The sequence below is a fragment of the Anabas testudineus genome, chromosome 16 (genome assembly GCF_900324465.2).
Source record: "Anabas testudineus chromosome 16, fAnaTes1.2, whole genome shotgun sequence".
NCBI classification, from domain to species: domain Eukaryota; kingdom Metazoa; phylum Chordata; class Actinopteri; order Anabantiformes; family Anabantidae; genus Anabas; species Anabas testudineus.
The window spans coordinates 12,034,132-12,054,995 of NC_046625.1; the positions used below are offsets into that span (position 1 = coordinate 12,034,132).

Here is a 20,864-nt window from a genome sequence, read left to right on the forward strand (position 1 = left end):
TCTGTTCTGTCTTTCCGGCTCTGTCTGTCTGCCTTTGTCTCTTAAAGACTCTTCCTTTTACTCTCCCGAGGGATAAAGACCCTCCCAGTCTTCAGCTCACTGAAGCCTGTGTGGAGTAATTAGAATTAAAGTATTAGAGTTAAAAAGGAGGATTTGAGTCTGATTATGATGAAGGAAAACTATAATCCAAATACTCCCTCGTGGGTTTCATAACATTTCAGTGCAATCCACTCTTTCAAATACACAAAGCTAAACCAAAAATTATTTGCTGTTCAAAGCTGTGAACTGTGAGTGTGTGTGTGTATGTGTTTGTTTTAGGTGTGCATTCATTTGTGTGCTGCGTGGGTGTGTGTGTGCTTGTGTGGGTGTGAGCGAATGGGCCTCGTCTATCTGCCTATCTGTGCTGAAGCTGACTTTTCCTCTCGATTAAAAAATGAAGCCCCCCCCTTGTGCGCTCTGTCACTTTTCCACGCTTCTGCTCCCGCTCTTTTTCACAGTTATCCCCTTTCTATCCTGTCTATTTTCTTCAGGCCATCTCTATATATCACCCCCACAGCCTCCCACACACACACACACACACACACACATACCCTCACACTTTATTCCCTCCTCATTCCTCCCTACTCTCTCTTGTTTCCTCCTGACTCCCCCCCCCCCCCTTTCTTTCTGCACATATTTCATCAAAGGCCTCTTCACAGGTAACAGTCACCCTGATCTCATTAACTGCTGCTAAGCGCAGAAGACTTGAAAGAACGCGCTGTCTCAAACACGCACGTGCACACACACAGCTTGTATAACCCCAACAGTCGTACAGGACAAGAAAACCAGAGACGTGAACCGTCCAGACGGCTCATGTATAATGCTTAAACTGAGGAGAGTTAGAACAATCTAATGATTTCAGGCCGTGGAACAAGATAGCTCTTTATACTGGCTCCGCGTGCGTGTGTGTGCATGTGTATACACCGCCTCGCTCAGTCTCTGTCCTGTTAGTAGCCGTATTAACCTGGGGTCTCTCTGCTCTCACGATCAGTGTAACCCCATTAACTCCCATTAAGTCTCATTACCACCCTCGTGAGGATTGTTGCCGCTTGCTTTATCTCATTTCCTAAACACCTCAGTATGCATTCTGTGGACGTCTGCTCGGTGAAACACAGTTTTGGTCGGTGATTGCAGTTCGTTATGGGTTTCATTGGAGGCGGGACAGGGTGTGAACGCTGGTTTGCCACTGACCGATTGACAGTAATTGAGCAATCCACTGCCTCTGAGAACGATGAATAGGCAGCCCACACTGCCGAAGAAAACCTTTTTGAGGCCTGAAGGGCTGCAAGGAAAAACTACCAGAGAGGGGGCACTAGAGTGACAGCATGACACAGAGTCAACTATAATTATACATGACTGTCACGGTGAAATATTCAGCAGTGTGTGGTCATGGGAATGAATTATATATTCACTACTGTCAGGACTTCTGTTTCAGAGTGGGATTTGATGTTGAAGGGGCAGAGAGGGAGTGCGATTTGAAGTAAAATGGAGCAAAAATACAGAAAAAGGGAGTGAATGAAGTGATTAAAGATGAGAAGGGAGGGCAGATTGGATTAGACATGGGGGTGGGGAAGTCTGTTTCTATAGCTCACTGAGATCTGCAATGTCCCCAGGTGGAAGGGAGATGGATGCCATAGTTTGTTGGACTAAATTTTCTTTTATTCACACATTTAAGAAACAAAACAAACAAACAAAGAAGTGTTGATTCATGCGGCAGGAGCTTTGAACAGATCGTGCAACTTCCAGTTTACTTAGTTTAAGTTCTTGTTTAGTGAGTTTCACATAGAAAGTTTGTTAATGATGTTTCAAAAGAGTTCTGTTACATTTACATTTTACATTTAGTTATTTGGCAGATGCTTAAATTCAAAGTGACTTACGAGTGAGATACAAAGCAAGCAATTAGCTAAGCCACGAAGAGGAACTTTAAAGTAAAGCGCTCCAGCTGTTTCAGTTTTAGTTCTGTTATTCGAAATGCGCATTGTGTAATACAAAGGGTTAATCATAAATAAAAAATAATGTACTTGGTGCAGTTCCAGCAGGACCTTGTGTATGAGGTAGTGTATTTAACCTGTCAAAAGCTACTACTCCTAGTTGGCCAGTGCAGCTGCTTTATGGTGCAGCTTTCAACTAGAGCTGCCACAGTTACTGCTGCTGCTGCTGCTGCACTCCTACATTTCATCAATGGCAGGTGCCTGACCCACACATCGGATGTTCCACAAGATAAATATTCCTTTCAGTGACTTCGAGTTGTCTGGTTGTATTATGGTCATTTTGCAGTGGACGCATAGAAGATCCCATATGGCCAACTCTGGAGCTTATATGAAACCTTTTCATTTTGGCATGCTGGACAAAACTAAAAACCAAAGGGGAGAAGAAGCTAGTCAAAGATAGTAAGGCCCATGCCCTTAGTTATTGAATAATCCAAAATAAAATTTCCATGATTATCAGAAACCAGGAATTTTCCAACACGGTTGTTTGTCTTTTGTACTGATAATGCAGCCTGGAGAGTTTTCAGCACCAGCTGCTAGTTGCATAACAGTAACACTGTTTATGGGACAAATGAACTGAACTTTTATGTCCAGAACCCATAATGAACAGGGTAGTCCTTTCCACAAAGAAAATTGCACGATGTCACTAAACATGCTAATAAAGGGGTAAAATGTCTTGCCCTGCAACTCAACTAACAATCAGTTGTGCGCCGCGTACGCCCACATGGTCCTGAGAAGAGGTCTAATCAGGTACCATTAGAGAAATCGCCTGTGTGGGTGTGTAGAGGCTTTGGGGTTACACCACCCCACCTCCACAACATTTTCGTTTTAGCTTTTAGGGACACAATGGCGAGTGTAACCTTAGGAGCATGGCTCGCTCATTCGGGCAGGTTTATGACCACTGTGATTAGGACCCATATAAAGCTGACACTATGTTGCCGATGCTGCTCTGCGTTGTAATAAAGAGACAGGATAGCGCGTGCTTGTTTGCATATGTGTGTGTCTGAGAAAGAAATAAACGGAAGGCGTGCATGAGAGTGTGTGCATGTGTGTGAACTGGAGTGTGTTACAAGGAAAGATTGGATCTGACCCATTAACTTTACAGGCCACTCATTGAGCACCAGTGCAGCAGAGGTCAGCAGGGAGATCTCACTGTAAATCTCTACAACAATAACAATGGTAAACCAAAGTGAGAGTGTGTGAGAGAAAAGGAGAGAGAAAAAGGGAAATGCATGCAACACTGTTCCTGATTCTGTCCAAAGCAAAGATACAGTAAGTTTCACTATGAACGTTATTTCTTTCTGTTACTCACTTTTACAGTACACAGTTTAGCCATTTTCTAAGCAAATGATCAGAGTCTATGTGGGTTGTTCCCTTCTGCCCTTCTCATATTTCTGCCTTAAGAAATCTGTTTTTAGATGTGGCCTTTCTGGCTGTGTCAGGCCATGGCCTGCATCCCAAAACATGACCTCAAAAAGCTGGCTAAGGGGGCTCATAAGAGGACACGCTGTGCCTCAAGGAAAACACAAACAGCAGATGTGTCGTAGAGAGGAGGTGAAGCGAGAAGAGGGAAAAGTCACTGTACCAAACATCAGGATCTGACAAGGCTCGCTCCTCTTTTTTGCCCTGCGGCACACATGCTCCCTGGCTTGGTCACACCTCAGATCCAACTACCTCTACCCACCAGAGCCCTGCAGTGCTGTGCAACCATTTTCTAGCAGGACTTCTAACATAGCCACTGACTCTCTACACCAACTTTCCTTTTCTTTCTGACATCAAGTCACACTCCATAAAAAATCTCGCCACTGTAGATCATTAATAATTGACCATGCTCTCTGCTGAATAATTCCTGCAGTTATTCATGTATCTGATAATCCATTACCTGGGGAGCATCTGGTCTGATTGCTGCAGAAAACCACCGTCGCTTTCTAATTTCCTGCTCCTACGCGCTTTAAGGTCTAAATTCTAACATGGTCACAATTACATATTTATTAGAGCTGCTTTAAAAATAGCACATAACAAACCCTGCACTGTGCATTCAAATCTTAAAAAGTGCAACTTAAAATCAATCATCTTGATTATGTAGTACAATGATCTAGGAAGCAGGATCTTACTGTATCAGTGAGCCTGATTTCATGCACCAGTATTCATTAGCATAGACTTGTGGCTCTAATGCAACCCGCGTTTTGCTTAGACAATCAGATATTGCAGAGTGTAAAGCCAATCATGGTAATGGCTGTAGCCTGGGAATACTGGACAATCTAATCATCACCCTTGCCTGAGAGTGCCTTTTTCCAGACTTGACATTTGATACGTGATTGCTGCTTCCATTTGGTTCTGTTTTGATCATCAGAAAGCCACCCACGTTTTTCGAGGCTGGATTGTTTGGTGTGTAGCTCATGAGTATTTAACTGCAGCTCTGTTGCTCACTGAGGTCAATCTCTGTTCTTTAGTGCTGAGCTGTTACTGGTTGATCTTTGAGCTTGACTTCAGAGGACAAGGAACTGTGGGTCAGTTATTGTTGACGACATGATATGGGAAAAACCATATTGCACATAAACAACCCTGACCTGCTAGAGTTACATTAAACTTTGACAATTTTCCCATCAGCATGTCTTTTGTTTGTTTTTGCCTGAACCTCCATATCTTCTCTCTTTAGCGATTCATTCTTCATTAAGCAGCATGTTCTTTTCTGTTAAGGTCTTTGGATAATTACTACAGATCAGTGACAAATATCACTACATTAGTTTGAGGGTATGTACTTGTAGGTGTCACATGTAGACAAACACATTTACACAATCACATGCTTACCACTTATTTAAGCAACAGAGAGAGTAATTACAGTGTGGGACAGGTCACTAGATCTGTGGTTCACCTCAACCATGGCCACTGAGGCTATTCTGGACATCTGGGAAAATAAGAGGGGCTGCAGTCATAGGCCAACTTTAGTAACGTGGTTAAGAACGGTAATTACTCATGGGGGCAACACAAGAGTGCAGATTAGACTAGAATAGGTGGGTGTTGCTGCAAATTCCTTGAATGAGAGAGAACCTCTCCTGACTCTGCTGACCAACATATCAATGACCCTCAAATTAGAATTAGTTCATTCACTCTAAAATGATTTTTAGATTTGTTTTGCACACATGTCCAACTAATGAAGCACTTGGTGGGGTGTGAATGTTATGGTCATACAGCAGAGATTGTGCTGGGAAAAAGGGCAGGGGGGTTGGGAGCATCCTGTGTTTACATGCCATGACCTAGAATTGGTTGAGATAACATGTTTGTTTGTCTGTGTTACAGCTGCACAGTTGTAACTTCCAATCTAATCTAATTCCTGCCTGAACTGTCAAAGTTTTAACTCTTTCCACCTCTCTTTGGTTTGATTTTGTATAAATGTCTTAACCTGCTATAAAGATCTGCTCATATTGGATTAGCTATAATTAAAGGTCTGTCTCGCTTTGCACCAATCAGAGTTCCATGTTCAGCAGGGAGTTTCACTTAATGCCTCACTCTGTGCATGTTTCTTAATGTGGGTATTCATAGCAAAGGTTTGGAAACACCAGAAAAACCTGAATATTTTGGCAAGCTGTGATGAATTACAACGTTGTTTTCCACTGTTACATAATCTGTCATAGATGATCTACTGATTTCCCAGAAGAAGGCCATACTTGAAACTTTGCCATGATATTCTCCAGCCCAACAAACACACACAAACATAGACAGACAAAGAAGCTGTACAAAGAAAAGATTATTGCTTACTGTGTCCCTGAACAGACACATATGCCTCCACCTTTTGCCACGGAGTTTCCCAGTTTAGACAGACTTCACCCTGGGTTGATCCTAAAATGGGAGGGGATGGGCCCATACAAAAACTGAATCACGACTGAAAAGGTCTGTCAGTCTAGAGAGGAATGAGCCGGACTTGAGGGATAAATAGTCACTTTTTCCAGAAGCACGCAAAAGAGCTTTGAAGACTATTATTTTGTTACATCTGCTTAAAATTTGCACAGAGTACTCAGCTGCATTTAAGTACAGCTGTCCAGCATTGACAGAAAACCTGAGGGAGTGTTTTTGTTCTTTCACAACCACAGGAGATATCCTCACTGTTTGTGTCAGACTGTGGCCACATCAACTGACAGACGGAGCAGCATGTCAAACGAGGTGAAGCCTGAGAGTTTGTCTCTGTGTCCTCTGGGCACGGCAGCTGCCCCTGAGCAGGAGCTGCTGTGCATCTTTGGGACAGGGGATCTGGGGCGCTCTCTGGGCCAGCGTCTGCTCCAGACTGGCTACAGGGTGGTGTACGGCAGCCGAAGACCTCACAGCTGTGGCCCCTTGCCTGAGAGAGCTCAGGTACAGCACACGGCACGACATCTTCTCAAACTGCGTAATCATCACTCAGCTTGATGATTGTTGTTTGATTGACAGCTGAAACTTTAGATGGCATGCTACGTGAACTAACGTGTATAACAGTTTAGTCAGTACTGGGATAAAAGGAAACGGTCTTACCAGATTTTGAAAATTGACTGAGCTAAACAAGGTCACTGATAATGTGCATGTGTGTCTGCAGATGTTGCTGTGTTTTCCTCGTGTGCCACATTCTGTGGTGTTTTCGTTTCATCTTTCATGCAACATGTGCTTAACTTGCATCTCCGAGCATGCTGAACTACTTATTATTGAGTGTTGTCACATGTGATGGGTATGCACGATGATTTCGCCGTGTTTGTGTGTGTTGTGCAGGTGATGAGCCATGCGGCAGCAGCCCAGTCAGCCAATCTGGTCTTCATTTGTATTCACAGAGAAAACTATGACTTTCTGGAGACACTAGCACCTGAACTCAAGGGAAAGGTACTCTGTTGTAGTCAGATCCCTTCGTGTAACACACTGTAGCAGCTTGTTCATTTCTAACTTTTCATCCACTCCACTAATTGGAAGGTGCTGGTGGACGTCAGCAACAACGTCGAGAAGAATCTCTATCCAGAGGCCAACGCTGAGTATCTGCAGAGGTAGGAGGGACCTAAGCAATAATGTAATTACCTCAAATATTCATGCATCTAATAGGCCACATGATTTGAATCTTCGACAACTGGTGGAACTGGTGGAAAAAATGTTTGCTGTTTGTTGTCCAGGCTGATCCCTGGAGCTCACGTGGTAAAAGCTTTTAACACCTTGTCCGCCTGGGCCCTGCAAAACGGACCTTCAGACGCAAACAGACAGGTACTAAACATGTCTATGAAGTTTGTGTTGGCAAAAACAAACAAACAAACAAACAAACAAATAGATAACTGCTAAAATTGAAAAGGTGTCACAGTGGGATTTCTCCTTTTATTTGGGAATATGCCTTCTAATGTTGGCAGATTTAATTTTGGAATCAAACTGTAACTGACTATTGTGTTAGATTCTTCTTCCACTGCTGTACTACATTGTGCAATTCACAATTCTGTGATGTGTTCACACAGTGGGGTGTCGACCAACAAGTTAAAAATAATAGTCTCTTTCATAAAGGCAAACATTTCATTCCAAATTATATTATTAACTCTTTTTGAAGTTTTGATCAGACCATATCCAAGTAAAAAAGCCAAACCCGAAGAGTCACTCTTATGCCTTTGCTCTGAATGCCATCTCTGATGTGTCCTTGAATCAATTAACTCCACAGTCTCTCTTAGATCTATGCTTTCTGTCACATGCTTTGCTTTCTCACTCTGTACTGCAAAGCAGCAGCATATGTGGGTTTTTCTATTTTGTGGTGTCCCAGAGGACAGTAAAAACACACAGGAGTGTGTGTGTGTGTGTGTGTGTGTGTGTGTTGTGTGTGTTGTGAGTTGTGTACGTTTATGAAGTGCAGCATGCTGGTACATTTGAAGCATCACCACCAACACCACATATTCTCGGTATTGACAGAGCTTTGGTGTTAGTTCTTATCATCTTTCTTCAACTAAATTTAGTATTTCATACAGGGAGCCACAGCATCTCCAGGTACTTTCATGTTCAATCCTCTGGAGTCAAAGCCATCCTGCATAATTGTGTGTACAAATGCATAAACATAAATGCATAAATCTGAAATAATGACAGCATGTTTTTCTCACATGGGGCATTTTGAGTGCTTTAACTCTGTGTGTTTTCATGCTCCAGGTGTATTTGTGTGGAAACAATGCTGAGGCAAAACAAGCAGTATCAGTGGTTGCCACCAAACTGGGCTTCACTGTTCTGGACAGAGGATCTGTGTCTGCAGCCAAAGAACTGGAGGACTTTCCCCTGCAGCTGTTCCCAGAGTGGAGGCTGCCACTACGCCTGGCAGTGGGCCTCACTGCCTTCTTCTTCTTCTATCTGCTCATTAGAGATATCATCTCTGTATATATCAAAGAGAAGAAAGACATATCCTTCAGAATCATGGTGTCCCTGGCCAACAAGGTAAACACTGTTACATATCTTGTAAATTAAAATTTGTGTGTCAAGTGTGTCTAGAAATCATTTAACTTAATGTCCTCACAGTGATGTCTTCCATGTTTGTTCTTCACCATTCAGGTGTTTCCAATTGTGTCTCTCATCATGTTGTCCCTGTGTTATCTGCCTGGTGTCATAGCTGCCTTCCTTCAGCTCTACAGAGGAACCAAATACAAGTCAGAAATCAAAAACAGGATGGATTATTATTTAGAGACTAAATGAGGATGCACTGTGTAATTTAGTACATTTCTGTATCACTCAAGTCAATTGTGACTGTTGCAGGCGTTTCCCTGACTGGTTGGACCGCTGGATGCTGTGCAGAAAACAGCTGGGACTGCTGGCGCTTGGCTTTGCATTTCTACATGTGCTCTATACTCTCATCATCCCCATAAGGTGAGAAACAGCTGCACACACCCTTATATTTTTTTATTTAGTACATTCAATAGAGTTTCTACAACTCACAACAAACTGTGGTAATGTGTTAAAACGTACACACAGTATGATGGGTAATTGCAGAACACAGAAGGGCAATTTAAAACCTATAAGCTAAAAGAAGATGCACAGCTAAGGAATACAGGATTACCTCAAAGTGCATAGTCAGTGCTTAGACTCTGTTCTGGTAACTATTATGTTAGTTGTGTAAAATGTATGTATATCTAACTTTTTGCTTTAAGTTTTATTCTCTAAACTGTTTTGTAATTTTCGTTTCTCAGATATTACGTGAGATTCCGACTTTCAGCTATTACCGTCTCAGAGGTAAGAGACAGCCTCACAGCTGGAGAATCGCTGTGTTTGATGCAGTAAAAGCTGCATAAAAACACTTGTTTATTCACATGTAATCAACAAGTCATAGTTTGTCTGTTTCCATCAGTACATAAACTAATGATAAACACCTATTTCCTTTGTTTACTGTTCTGTTAAGGTCAGAGAGAATCGAACGCCAGAGTTTGACACCACCATGGCCTGGCGTACTGACTCCTACTACTCTGTGGGGATTCTGGGATTTGGCCTCTATCTTCTACTGGGAATAACCTCTCTCCCCTCTGTCAGCAATGCTCTCAGCTGGAGAGAGTTCAGCTTCATACAGGTAGATACTGACACTTAACGGACACAGAGCTCTACTTTAGCAGTGCAGAGTGCTGTGCAGTCCATAAACATTCCCTGAATCCTGTTTACTTGGTGAAACACTGGCTGCTGCAATGAGAGGAATTAAACTTTAGCCAAAAGTTTCCAGTGGTGCTGGCCCAACGATCCTCCAAACTGTTCAAAATTTCCTTGTGCAGATGTTGATGCCTGTGCAAGCGCCTTCATGGAAATCATGACAGTACGATCTCTCAGAAAGCCAATCCAAATATTTTTTTGGATTCTGATCACATTTTAAGATAGTTGATCAGCATGTGTGTTTCTCCTCCACTTAGATTTGTTGCTTAAATGTTACAGTCATCTAAAATGAAAGACAGCAAAGGGATCACACCTTTAGAAGCCAAAAAAATATATATATATACTGTATATATATATATATATATATATATATATACACATATATGGAGCTAACTTGTGATAAAATGAATGCAAACAGGCTCATTGGGAAATTTAATTTGGAACAGCTAATTATCTCACCTCATAACTGTGGCCTCGAAAAGCTGCAAATGAAAACCAGATTGATGTATGAGAAATACATGCTCATAATATAAAATAGGCTCAGTTAGTATTCATTTACAATGTGCCCAACAGAAATAGTTTAAAGTGCATCATGGCATTTTCTGTGTACTTCCACGTTTGCACCTGTTTATGCTCTAGGCTGCTGAGGTCCAGCTAGTGTGGAAAATTACAGAGACACTGTTGGACCTTTAAGGAATGTGGAAAGTGGCAGAAAAAAACTATTTGCTACAATCTTCATATCATATCCCTGAGCCAAGATTCAAGTCCTGACTGAAAAGAGTTGCGTAGGCAGGACAGCTCTTTCTAGATTCCTGTTATTTCAATCCTTTGCTTGCTCTATCTTCCACTGTGATTGTTTTCACTTGGGCAGATGCAAATGTTTAGCTTGTTTTCCACTTTGACCATTAAAAAAGAAAGAAAGAAAGAAATCACACTGCAGGGAACAAATTCATTCATAAATGTAACTAGGTCATGACAACTTAATTTTCTCATCCCTCACCCCTCCCCTTTACTCCAGCCCCAATCATAGCAGTGTTTTAAATGTTAAGTTATTCATTAATGTAATTTGGTTGGCCTAAATTATTCTTGGCCAGGTTTTGCTCATGTGTATGGAGTGGACCTATTTGCCTGTAAATGTGTAAGTGTGTTTGTGTATATATGCATGTTCTCTATCTACAGTTGTTGAATTATCGCTATGTGCAAGGTAGACGGGCTTTTATCACATCACATTCCATACTACTGAGCCGATAACGCAGCAATTAGGTAATCACAGCAGATATGTGGTTTCAGTGGATGTGTTGCTATGTGAATGCGTGTACAGACATAGATTGAATGATTGCAAAGTTATGTCTTTTTCTCTCTTCCAGTCCAAGCTGGGCCACGTGACCTTGTTCTTCTGTACATTTCACACATACCTCTACGGCTGGGACAAATTCCTCCGTGCCTCTAGCTACAAATGGTACACTCCTCCAGGCTACATGCTCTGTCTGGTGTTGCCCTCAGTGGTGCTAGTGCTCAAGCTGCTGCTCCTCCTGCCCTGTGTGGACCGCAGCCTCACCCGCATTCGACAGGGCTGGGAGAGGACTAATCCAGACGATGACAGCAGGAAATCATTGCTAACATAGGGCTACCACAGTTCACACACACACACACACACACACACACACACACACACACACACACACACACACACAATATGCACGGGCCAAACCGACACAAAGCCCCCGTAATGACTTCTGTCTTCTAGCACTAGTGGATCATCAGGCAACGCCGTTTCAGTGTTTTGGATTATATAGATCCTGTAATTACAACTATTGTTCTGCTTTGTTGTTAACAAAACCAACAGAGAAAAGTCTCTTTTCATGTAATCATGCTGGAATTGTTCCAATTTGGAAATATGGTATTTGGTACAATGGTACTGTGCATGTTTTAATTAGTTATACCTTGGACCTACATGCAGAAATATACAGTAGACACACATTAAAGCAGCTATACTGCATGTGAAGCAGATGCCTAAAAGCTGTCTTCTTCTCCAATGGTGTGTGATAACTGCAGTGGTGGAAAGTATCAAAGCACATTTACTTAAGCACAACTCTTGTTATTCGTTAATTTTCAGATTTATCATCAGTTTTTATGCATGTGTGGAAAGAAAATTCACCAACCTGAAGCATAAAAAGCGATTTCAGTTATAACTATTAGATTTAAAACAGGTTTCAAAGTGATGATCACATTAATATATCAGTGATTATAACCAAATAATATGACTTGACATACACCTGCATGAAATCAACTCTCATAAAGAGTGATATTACTTTTTGTACTTAAGTACTGAAGTCATGTTTTCAGTGCAGTGTGGTAGCCTTTCTTATTTTTCCTCAAGTAAATGATCCGAGTACTTCTTCCTCCACTGCATCCTATGTACATACAGGAGACCCACTGGTACATTTTCTAACACCAGCTGCAAGAGTTTGACCAACTAGGATTTTTATATTATTTCGTTTTTTAACCATCATTTCACTTCCATATATGTTTATATACTGTATGCTATTTTTATTAACCCCTTTGAAATGCTGTTGAAAATAAACAGTCTGGCTGAGCAGCATTATCTTGTCTCTTTTTCTCTCTCCCATACACAGTGTATCTCATTCTGTCTGGAAGCTCAGTCAAACTCTGTGAGTTTTTCCCTGCTAAGTTCAGTGTGCTCTGTCTAGTCATCTCGGTCTGATCTCTCTCTAGGGTTCATCCCTCTGGCTGATCTGATGCCGTTCTCCAGGAAACATTCGCTCTGAGCTGCAGGCTTCTCCTGAGTCACTACTGGGTATCACCACATCAGTGGAGAGAGGAGTGTGTAGATTCCTCATCACAGAAGTTCTCCGCAGAGAAGATATAATTTTTGGTTGTGACAGTACAGGTCCTTGATGCTGTGCTGCAGCAAGTCATTTTTGCTGATCGTGAAGGGAGTGAAGAAAGCCCGAACTCAGATAACTGGTAGTTGTTAGTGACGCATGATCAAGCATTAATCTATAAACACGCACACGTGAAGCATGCTGTCACATGCATGAATGCATTCAGACACAACAACTTAGCATGAACACAAACACGTAAATGCACGCACATGAAACCTGTAGACAATGAAGAAGAAAGGCATGAAAAATAGGCATTCCAGTCAATTTATATAGTCATAAGAGAATCAAATCTTAGGAGGGGCTATGTTTTACAAATGGGATCTACTGGGTTTTTAACTTCTGTCACTATTTCGGCCTAAATAATGCAAACAATGTGTGTGTCACAACACACACACAAGAAAAAACTGAATATGATGTTTGAACTTGAACGTGACTTTTCATGTGGAGGATGGGGGTATAGTCCCAGAAAAACTAAATGGTAGTGTGTGTGGTCACAGGTTAGAAAAACAATGTACTTTAAGTATATAGAGGAGAAGAAGAAGTACAGAACGACATGCTTGGTGGGAGGTTTTGCAGTCATGCCATGTGTCTGACTTAAGCAAATTAAAACTCTGTGCTGTTAGTAGGTTGGAAGAATTTATCCAACACACATTTCTGGTCTTTAGTAATCGTGCTATAAGCTTCAAAGCGTTTTATCATAAATCATAAATGATGGGTTGTTCTATTTGTTCCTAAAACAAGCACTTTCCTTATATTCTCTCTCTCTCTCTTTGAAGATCTGTCAGGGAAAATTGTTCACATTCCCACAAAATACCAACACGGCTCATGTGAAACTGATTACATCAAGACAGGATTTTAATGCTGTAAATGTCTGTTTCAGGTTGCGGTAAATGTTTAAAAGCATCAAAGCCCATTGTATCTCTCACTGTGAAAGCACAGCATGCACGATCATTTCTTCTCTACGCCAACAGGTTATTTACAGACCTCTGCAGCGACCATGTCCTTTTCTCTCTGGCCACGCCATCTGCTGAAAATGACTTCCTGATTTTCAGGGATGCTGCAAATGATGGAATTGAGCTCTGTAGCAGAAACATCGAGGCAGGATTTACTCAGCAGGAGTACAAACTGAACATGTGGCACTCCATTTGAGCTACATGGGATTCGGCATCTGGACTGGGCCAGCTGTGGTTAGATGGACAAGCTTTGATGTGTAGCTCTGTGTGCTTGGGGCTCTGTTTTATGTTCCTGACTAATATTTCTCACAAATACACTGTTAATTTTTCTTTAGTGTCACTGGATGAACTTCTCACTTTAATACAGTAATGTCTTATGTATTGGGGTCTGTTCAGTACAACCTGATCCTGTTGTCAGTCGTGTTCACACATGCATCCCAGCATGCTTTTGATAACGTTTAACTAGTAGTTTTACATGAAAATCCAATCATCCTGGTGGAAACAAATGCAAGTGTAAAAAAAACCCCACCCATGTGTATTTAAATTCAGAAGCAGTCAAAAAGAGAGAAAAAAATCATAGGTTCTTATTTATATGATTCAGGTTTGGTTAATAGACATGGTAGCATGTCCAGTTCACTTCAGGTTCAGGGAGTATCTCTTAAGAGAATTGACAGCTTCCAGTTAACCATGGTCATCTGCATTGCAAAACAACTATTTCAACCTGATCTAACACTGTATAAACTTGCATTACTTGGGAAATTCCGAGGGAAAAAATGTAGAAGTGGATAAAGGGAAGGAAACATGCAGACAGAATTGGGGAAGCACTGGATACAAAACTCAGTCCTGTTTCCCATCATGCGTAAAGCCTTCATACGGATTTGAAGGTAAGAACAACAATTTCAAAGATGTAAGATTTTGTAAATTCAAACAAATTGTACCATATTTAAACTTGGGTTTTAATCTTTGGCATCTTCATTGTTCAACTGTGAAGGATATAACAGTAAATTAACTTGTATTCTAAGGACAGCTGCAGGTAACGCATTTATTGACTTGAATAAATGTTTTTTATGTCTCTTATCGTTCATCATACTAGATGAAGTCTTTTCTTGTGCTGGTGATGCTGACAGCATGTGCCGCCGTTCCACAAGGTAAAAAAAACTAAACAAAAATTCTTCCTTTACTATACGAAACAGAAAAAGGAGACTTCACAGTGAAGTTCATCAGACAATTTGGGTATTTGAAACCTATTTAACAAATCTGTCAAACAGTAGTCTAGTCTTTTAAGTAAACCTTTGTTTTCAATTTAGTTTGATATTATTAATTTATACTAACCTAATGTGAGATTGGTTACTGTGATGGTTCATTCAGAACGTTTATACATTTGTGTAAATACACATTTATTGTGGTGCTTACAATATATAGAGATAAGAGAACCATTTCCTCCCTCTGTATTTTCAGATCTGTCAGGTAAAATGTTCACCTTCCCACAAAAAACCAACACAGCTTATGTGAGTCTGACTGCGACTATTCAGGATTTCAGTAGCATAACCGTCTGTCACAGGTATGTGCAAAATTCAAATAGAACTCAACTGTATCCCTGAATGTAAAAAATATCATGAATGCTAATGTCTCTGTAACTCCTGCAGGTCGTTTACAGACCTAAAAAGAGACCATATCCTCTTCTCATTGTCTACACCCTCCAATTCAAACGACATACTTATCTTCTGGGACGACAAAAATAAGGAGCTCGAGCCCCATATCAGGGATCAAAAGGTAGAATATGGATGGCCGGACTACAAACCCAACATGTGGCACTCCATCTGTACCACGTGGGACTCTTCCACTGGACTGGTGCAGTTGTGGTTTGATGGACAACCTTCCATTAGAAAGTACATCAGCTCTGGATCAAACATCAGAGGACGTCCTATCATCATTTTAGGACAGGTAAAGTTGCATTGATAATCTCTACAGTTAATGGAAATTCAAAAAATACAGGTTATTTATAAATTCATTTACTTTATTTAAAACTGTAATCTCTACAGGAGCAGGATTCCCATGGTGGAGGATTTGACATCAACCAGTGTTTCGTTGGCATGATGTCTGACGTCCACATGTGGAATTACATCCTTTCCCCCTGCGAGATCCAGAGCTATGTTGATATCAAAAACTTTACTCCGGGGAATGTGCTCAACTGGAAGGCGCTGAACTTTCAGATTACAGGGAGAGTGCTGATAGAAGATAAACTAAAGATCTGTTACTAAGCTTCTGAAACAACAATATCAGAGTCATAGAAAATGAGAAATAATGTTTTTGTGCTTTTACGTCCAGTGATCCGTAAACTTTCAAAGTGTTCAACGTTTTATGTTAAATAATTGACATTAAAATGTGTCCTAATATTTTCAAGTCAATTTTAATGCAGTTATTACAGTACATTAAATACTTATTTTGTCACACAGACAATGTTTGTCTTTCAAAAAATATATTCGTAACTTGTGGGAGCTGTAAAATGAAGCCTTTTATTAATGGGACATTGTTGAAGTTATGTAACAAGTCATCTCCATTTATAAACTATGTGTCCTGACTGTTGACTGATGAAAATCTTAACTCTTTGAGATTACTCTGTGACATTTTTCAACAACATACTGATCAATAATTCTTGATCATATTTCTTCTGAGTCCTCTGTTTTGTGAAGCATGGCTCAGATCAGCTGATGCCACCATCACTCTGTATGTTTGTGCTCAATAAAGACTTAAAGCTCATGACTGTGTTTACTCAGCTTAATATTCTTCATATTTATCAATATGTGAAATTTTGGTGAAGATCAGATCCCATTTCATGACCAGTTCATGCATAAGTTCAAATGTCCAAGTGTTAAGAAATCACACACAGCCAAGTGGAGTTTCGATTGTTAATGTGATTCATTCTGTGCTGCCAGATGTTGCTGGTTTCTCAATCAGCTGGATTTTTTCTCTTCCTAATTTAATAGGGTGTTAGAAATATTAGGTCCAGACTAAATTACTTACTTTGTCCATGGTTATTCATATTTTTATTTCAAAATAGATTTTTAGAAACAAGCTAAAATATATATTAAAGCAGTTGCTTGGTGAATTTGCCACCATTTGGTAGGATAAGTAAAGAATTTCAAGGTACAGCAGAAGGAAAAACCTGTCTTTTATACTAAATTAAACATGCCGTCATGTAGATAGTTGATTGCTCATGCTGTAAAATAAAACTTCCTGCTCATAACGAGGACTACACCCATCTCTAAGGTTGACGATGAGTAAATAACACCCCCCATAAACATCTCCCTTTTCTTATTTCTAATGAAGTAATTAAGTTTTACATGCAGAATGTAAACTTGAAACCTTTTCTAAGTAATGTTGCAGATAGTGATGTTTTTATGAGTTTGCATTAAACTTTGAGTTTATGCCTCTTTAGAGTGACGGTCACATCTCTCCAATCATTATCAGTGGCCATTAGTTATTGCACAAAAATCAACTGGTCTTCTAATGTAACGTAAATGCACATGTATCATACATTTACTTGTATCACTGCATAATGACTCATGGAAATGTATCCTATAGTTGTAGAGATGTGAGTCTAGATCAAGGTGGAGGAACCATTGTATTTTTATAGAGATTACTACTTCTTCTTCTCTTTTGGCTTTTCCCATCAGCAGCGAATCATCCTTTTCCACCTCACTCTATCATGGGCATCTTCTACCTTCACACCAGCCAACCTCATGTCCTCTGTTATAACATCCATATATCTCCTCCTTGGTCGTCCTCTTGTCCTCCTGCCTGGCAGCTCCATCTCCAACATCCTTCTACCAATATATTCACTATCCCTTCTCTGCACATGTCCAAACCATCTCAATCTGGCCTCTCTGACTTTGTTGCTAACACATGCAACGTGAGCCGTCCCTCTGATGTACTCGTTCCTTATTCTGTCTAACCTGGTCACTCCTAAGGAGAACCTCAACATCTTCATCTCTGCTACCTCCATTTCAGCCTCTTGTCTCTTTCTCACTGCTACTGTCTCTAACCCATAGAGCAGAGCTGGTCTCACCACTGTCTTGTATATAGGGATAATTACTAACATGGATAAATTGTACCCATGTTAAATTGTAGAATCTTTAGCCTTTCTCATACTTCTTTAATTGTAATATTAATATAAATGTGTTAACTGTTTGATTTTCCTTTGTCAAAATGGCTGTGTAGTTGAGTTCAGTAGGTAAATGCAATATAATACTAGTTGTAAAAGGCCTCATTGTTCATTTACACTTCATTGGAATCTAATGTCGTGTAAATATATGTATAAACAGGGAGGGAATACAAAGTCAATGACTGCAATGAGGAAACTGCAAAAGTATTTAAAATGCTCGGGTGCAAAAATGTCACAGGATTCAAGGTAAGTTAATGGGGTTATACACATTACAACATAGAACATTTTAACTTGACTGTATTCAGTACCAATGGTTTGATTTCTAACTCTGATATCTATATTGTAGCAGGACAACTCCTAATGTATTTTCAATTGTGAATGTTCTGTGTTTGCATCAGATGGCGTTGGTCCTTCTATTGGTCATGCTGACAGCATGTGCTGCTGTTCCTCAAGGTATAAACAAATAACTTTATTTAAGATATACTTCCAAAAGAAGACCTCACAATAAAGATGCATGCAAGTGTACTGACTTTTTTATTTTAATAAAAGCCATTATTTAAAATAGGCTAATGCATCAGACAACATTTAATTAGTTAATTTGACACAGTTACCTTACTGTATGTGCAAAGACAGGTGATCAAACTACGGCAGACATCCAAACAGGAAAATAATTCAATACAGTGAGAGTTATGTGGTAACCAATAACATTTGATGCACGTTACAATATCATTGTGTATTGTTGGTAAAAGTATTTTGGCGTTTATTATTAGCTACACAAAAAATACAACCAGTTATTTCATACATTGCTTCAGTTTAGCAAGTGTCCAAACATCGTTTTATATAATATATTTTTGTTTCAGCTATATTTTCTATTACATCATTTGATTTTTAATGTATGTTTTTTCTTAGATCTGTCAGGTAAAATGTTCACCTTCCCAGAAGCAACCAACACAGCTCATGTCAGGATAACTACATCAAGACAGGAGTTGAGTGCTGTGACAGTCTGTCTCAGGTAATGCTGAATATGCAGAATAGAAGAATGTACTGTATCTCTCACAATGAAAACAAAAACATCCTGCATGATGATTTCTTTGTAATGTCTACAGGTTCCTTACAGACCTGCGTAGAGGCTACTCCATTTTCTCTTTGGCCACACCCTCTTCTGCCAACGACTTACTGATTTTCAAATTGGAAAATGGTGTGACTGAATTTATTATCAGGAATAAGTTAGCTGAATTTGTAGGACAGGAGTACGGGCTGAATGTGTGGCACTCTATTTGTACCACATGGGACTCTGCATCAGGACTGGGACAGGTGTGGTTTGATGGAAACCCTTCAAGCAGGAAACTCATCAGCTCAGGAACCAACATAAAGGGATCCATTCTGATTGTTTTAGGACAGGTACACTTTTTAATGTTTGATATTTTGAAAGGATTCTAATTTGCTTTTTTGTAAAAATATAGATAAGTTTAAATCCAACTATGTATTTAGAGTCAGCAAAAAGTTATCTAAGTTAACTACTTTAGCTTTACTAATCTAATCCTCCAAACATGGTTTACACATGGACACAAATGCTTTGTGCTATACATGATCTGTTACACGTGCTGTGAAGTTTATGAACATGTAACTTGACAAATCTTAACGCAACACAAGCTCAAGCTTGAGTGAGAGTATTGCCTGAATGTGCACTATATCATGAAACAAGGAAGGATCTCTGACCCCATCTGTTTGTGTTAACGTTGGATCAAAAGAACTGCTGATTCAACAACGTTATAGCGGAACATGTGAATATACATCATTATATATATGATTCTTCATCATTTTTACAATTTCAAAATCAAATGCATTTGTGCACTTGGTTGAACCATGTTTGGGGGCTAAGTCTTAGCAGGAGTGAGTTGAAGTGCAGTTCCCCAAGTGTCAAACCATTTATTTAATTGTCTTCCAAAACATACATACTAAAAAAAATGTGTCATATTACCATAAAGCTGAGATCTAACATTTCTATCAATTTACAGGAGCAGGATTCCCATGGTGGAGCATTTGATACCAACCAGTGTTTTGTTGGCATGATGTCTGACGTCCACATGTGGGACTACACCCTGTCCCCCTGTGAGATCCAGAACTATATGTCTGATCTCAGCTTCACACCAGGAAATGTGCTCAACTGGAAGGCTCTGGACTTTCAGATTAAAGGAAGAGTGCTGACAGAAGATAAACAAAAGGCCGGCCTCTAAACTTTTGTAAGACTATCAGTGTCATACAAAAATGAAAAAGGCTTTGAAACGAAAAAAAAAGATCATTGCAAAAAAAAATAAAAATAAAAACATATTCATGTGATCAAATCCAGCAATTGTTAAAATGATGAAATCAAATTTTCCTAAAATGATTCATGACTTGTCTAATCACCAAAGCTTGTAAAAGGGAAATCTGCTGAAGAATATTAAAAAAATAAATAAATAAACATATTACGCACTCAATGTGAATGTTCTTCAATGTCTGGAAATGTAGCAATAGTAACTACTGTTTAATTTACACCTTCTGTATTCATTTCTCAGTTACCTTCCAGTGATTTATTCCTACCCAAGAGTCAAGTTGTGATGTTATTGATACCGTCTGTAATCCAACATTTAGCTAATCTTAATAGTGGATGTTTGAAAATGTGGAAATTACAAATAAAAGATTTTATTTTAATAGCAACAATTGGGCACAATAAAACCTTTCCTGGAGGAGCAGCAGCTTGTAACTATATGACTACTACACCTGTGCTCCTCACCCCAGGTAACTCCCAATTTCTTCCATTTTAAAAAGTTATTTGTTATTGTAATTAAAGAGTTAACTTTCAAGCCTCAACTACCTCATTATCGTGTACAGATGCATCCTGTACCCAGTGTCAGCAGAGCTACAAACCTCGTCTAGTCTTGTCCTGATGACCTTAGGTTAAAGCAGAGTTTTTTAAAAATTTTTACGACTTTATAGTTGAAACTTCTTTAGACACAGAAACTTTTTGATATTTTTGGGAACTAACTTTTACTGCATCCAGCATTGTAAAAGTAATTCTGCATAGCATCAACTAGAATTTCTTTGAAAACTATGGTTTGCAAAATACAAGCTTCATTCCAATCAGCATCTCTGGACAGTTTTATACTGTATCTAGTTATGTGACATTTCATTCACATTTAAAAATGTTATGTATATATTCTAATTATTA

The 20,864-nt window shown here is 39.7% G+C and overlaps 4 protein-coding genes across 5 annotated transcripts; all 4 read left to right on the top strand.

Moving 5' to 3' along the window:
• The first annotated feature begins 5,797 nt into the window (after window positions 1-5,797).
• Window positions 5,798-12,231, top strand: steap4 (STEAP family member 4). The gene is made up of 10 exons (XM_026371830.1): window positions 5,798-6,377; window positions 6,765-6,872; window positions 6,960-7,030; window positions 7,154-7,241; window positions 8,157-8,435; window positions 8,550-8,644; window positions 8,751-8,861; window positions 9,182-9,224; window positions 9,391-9,555; window positions 10,997-12,231. The coding sequence occupies exons 1-10, from the start codon at window positions 6,177-6,179 to the stop codon at window positions 11,252-11,254; spliced, it is 1,419 nt and encodes a 472-aa protein (XP_026227615.1). The 5' UTR covers window positions 5,798-6,176; the 3' UTR covers window positions 11,255-12,231.
• Window positions 12,232-12,983: 752 nt separating this feature from the next.
• On the top strand, window positions 12,984-13,893 carry LOC113169448 (mucosal pentraxin-like). Its single transcript, XM_026370846.1, is given in 3 exon segments — window positions 12,984-12,989; window positions 13,312-13,415; window positions 13,507-13,893. Coding segments are annotated over 3 exon segments (462 nt in total). The 3' UTR covers window positions 13,859-13,893.
• A 380-nt stretch (window positions 13,894-14,273) lies between these two features.
• On the top strand, window positions 14,274-16,248 carry LOC113169995 (C-reactive protein-like). 2 transcript variants are annotated; one of them, XM_026371831.1, is made up of 5 exons: window positions 14,274-14,372; window positions 14,582-14,636; window positions 14,947-15,049; window positions 15,135-15,432; window positions 15,531-16,248. In XM_026371831.1, exons 2-5 carry the CDS (start codon window positions 14,582-14,584, stop codon window positions 15,747-15,749), a joined length of 675 nt encoding a protein of 224 aa, XP_026227616.1. In that variant the 5' UTR covers window positions 14,274-14,372; the 3' UTR covers window positions 15,750-16,248. The 2 variants fall into 2 exon arrangements, with proteins under 2 accessions (XP_026227616.1, XP_026227617.1); XM_026371832.1 differs by having other exon boundaries at window positions 14,317-14,395.
• Window positions 16,249-18,051: 1,803 nt separating this feature from the next.
• On the top strand, window positions 18,052-20,104 carry LOC113170080 (C-reactive protein-like). Its single transcript, XM_026371976.1, has 4 exons — window positions 18,052-18,106; window positions 18,563-18,665; window positions 18,760-19,054; window positions 19,672-20,104. Exons 1-4 carry the CDS (start codon window positions 18,052-18,054, stop codon window positions 19,888-19,890), a joined length of 672 nt encoding a protein of 223 aa, XP_026227761.1. The 3' UTR covers window positions 19,891-20,104.
• Window positions 20,105-20,864: the final 760 nt, after the last annotated feature.

Excerpts from the sequence above, each read along its gene's own strand:
- steap4 (XM_026371830.1), top strand. The coding sequence starts at position 6,177 with ATGTCAAACGAGGTGAAGCCTGAGAGTTTGTCTCTGTGTCCTCTGGGC. Across the intron at positions 8,862-9,181 it reads ACTCTCATCATCCCCATAAG|ATATTACGTGAGATTCCGAC; the intron begins GTGAGAAACAGC and ends TTCGTTTCTCAG. Across the intron at positions 9,225-9,390 it reads CAGCTATTACCGTCTCAGAG|GTCAGAGAGAATCGAACGCC; the intron begins GTAAGAGACAGC and ends TGTTCTGTTAAG.
- LOC113169995 (XM_026371831.1), top strand. The coding sequence starts at position 14,582 with ATGAAGTCTTTTCTTGTGCTGGTGATGCTGACAGCATGTGCCGCCGTT. Across the intron at positions 14,637-14,946 it reads ATGTGCCGCCGTTCCACAAG|ATCTGTCAGGTAAAATGTTC; the intron begins GTAAAAAAAACT and ends CTGTATTTTCAG. Across the intron at positions 15,050-15,134 it reads AGCATAACCGTCTGTCACAG|GTCGTTTACAGACCTAAAAA; the intron begins GTATGTGCAAAA and ends TAACTCCTGCAG.
- LOC113170080 (XM_026371976.1), top strand. The coding sequence starts at position 18,052 with ATGGCGTTGGTCCTTCTATTGGTCATGCTGACAGCATGTGCTGCTGTT. Across the intron at positions 18,666-18,759 it reads GCTGTGACAGTCTGTCTCAG|GTTCCTTACAGACCTGCGTA; the intron begins GTAATGCTGAAT and ends TAATGTCTACAG. Across the intron at positions 19,055-19,671 it reads TTCTGATTGTTTTAGGACAG|GAGCAGGATTCCCATGGTGG; the intron begins GTACACTTTTTA and ends ATCAATTTACAG.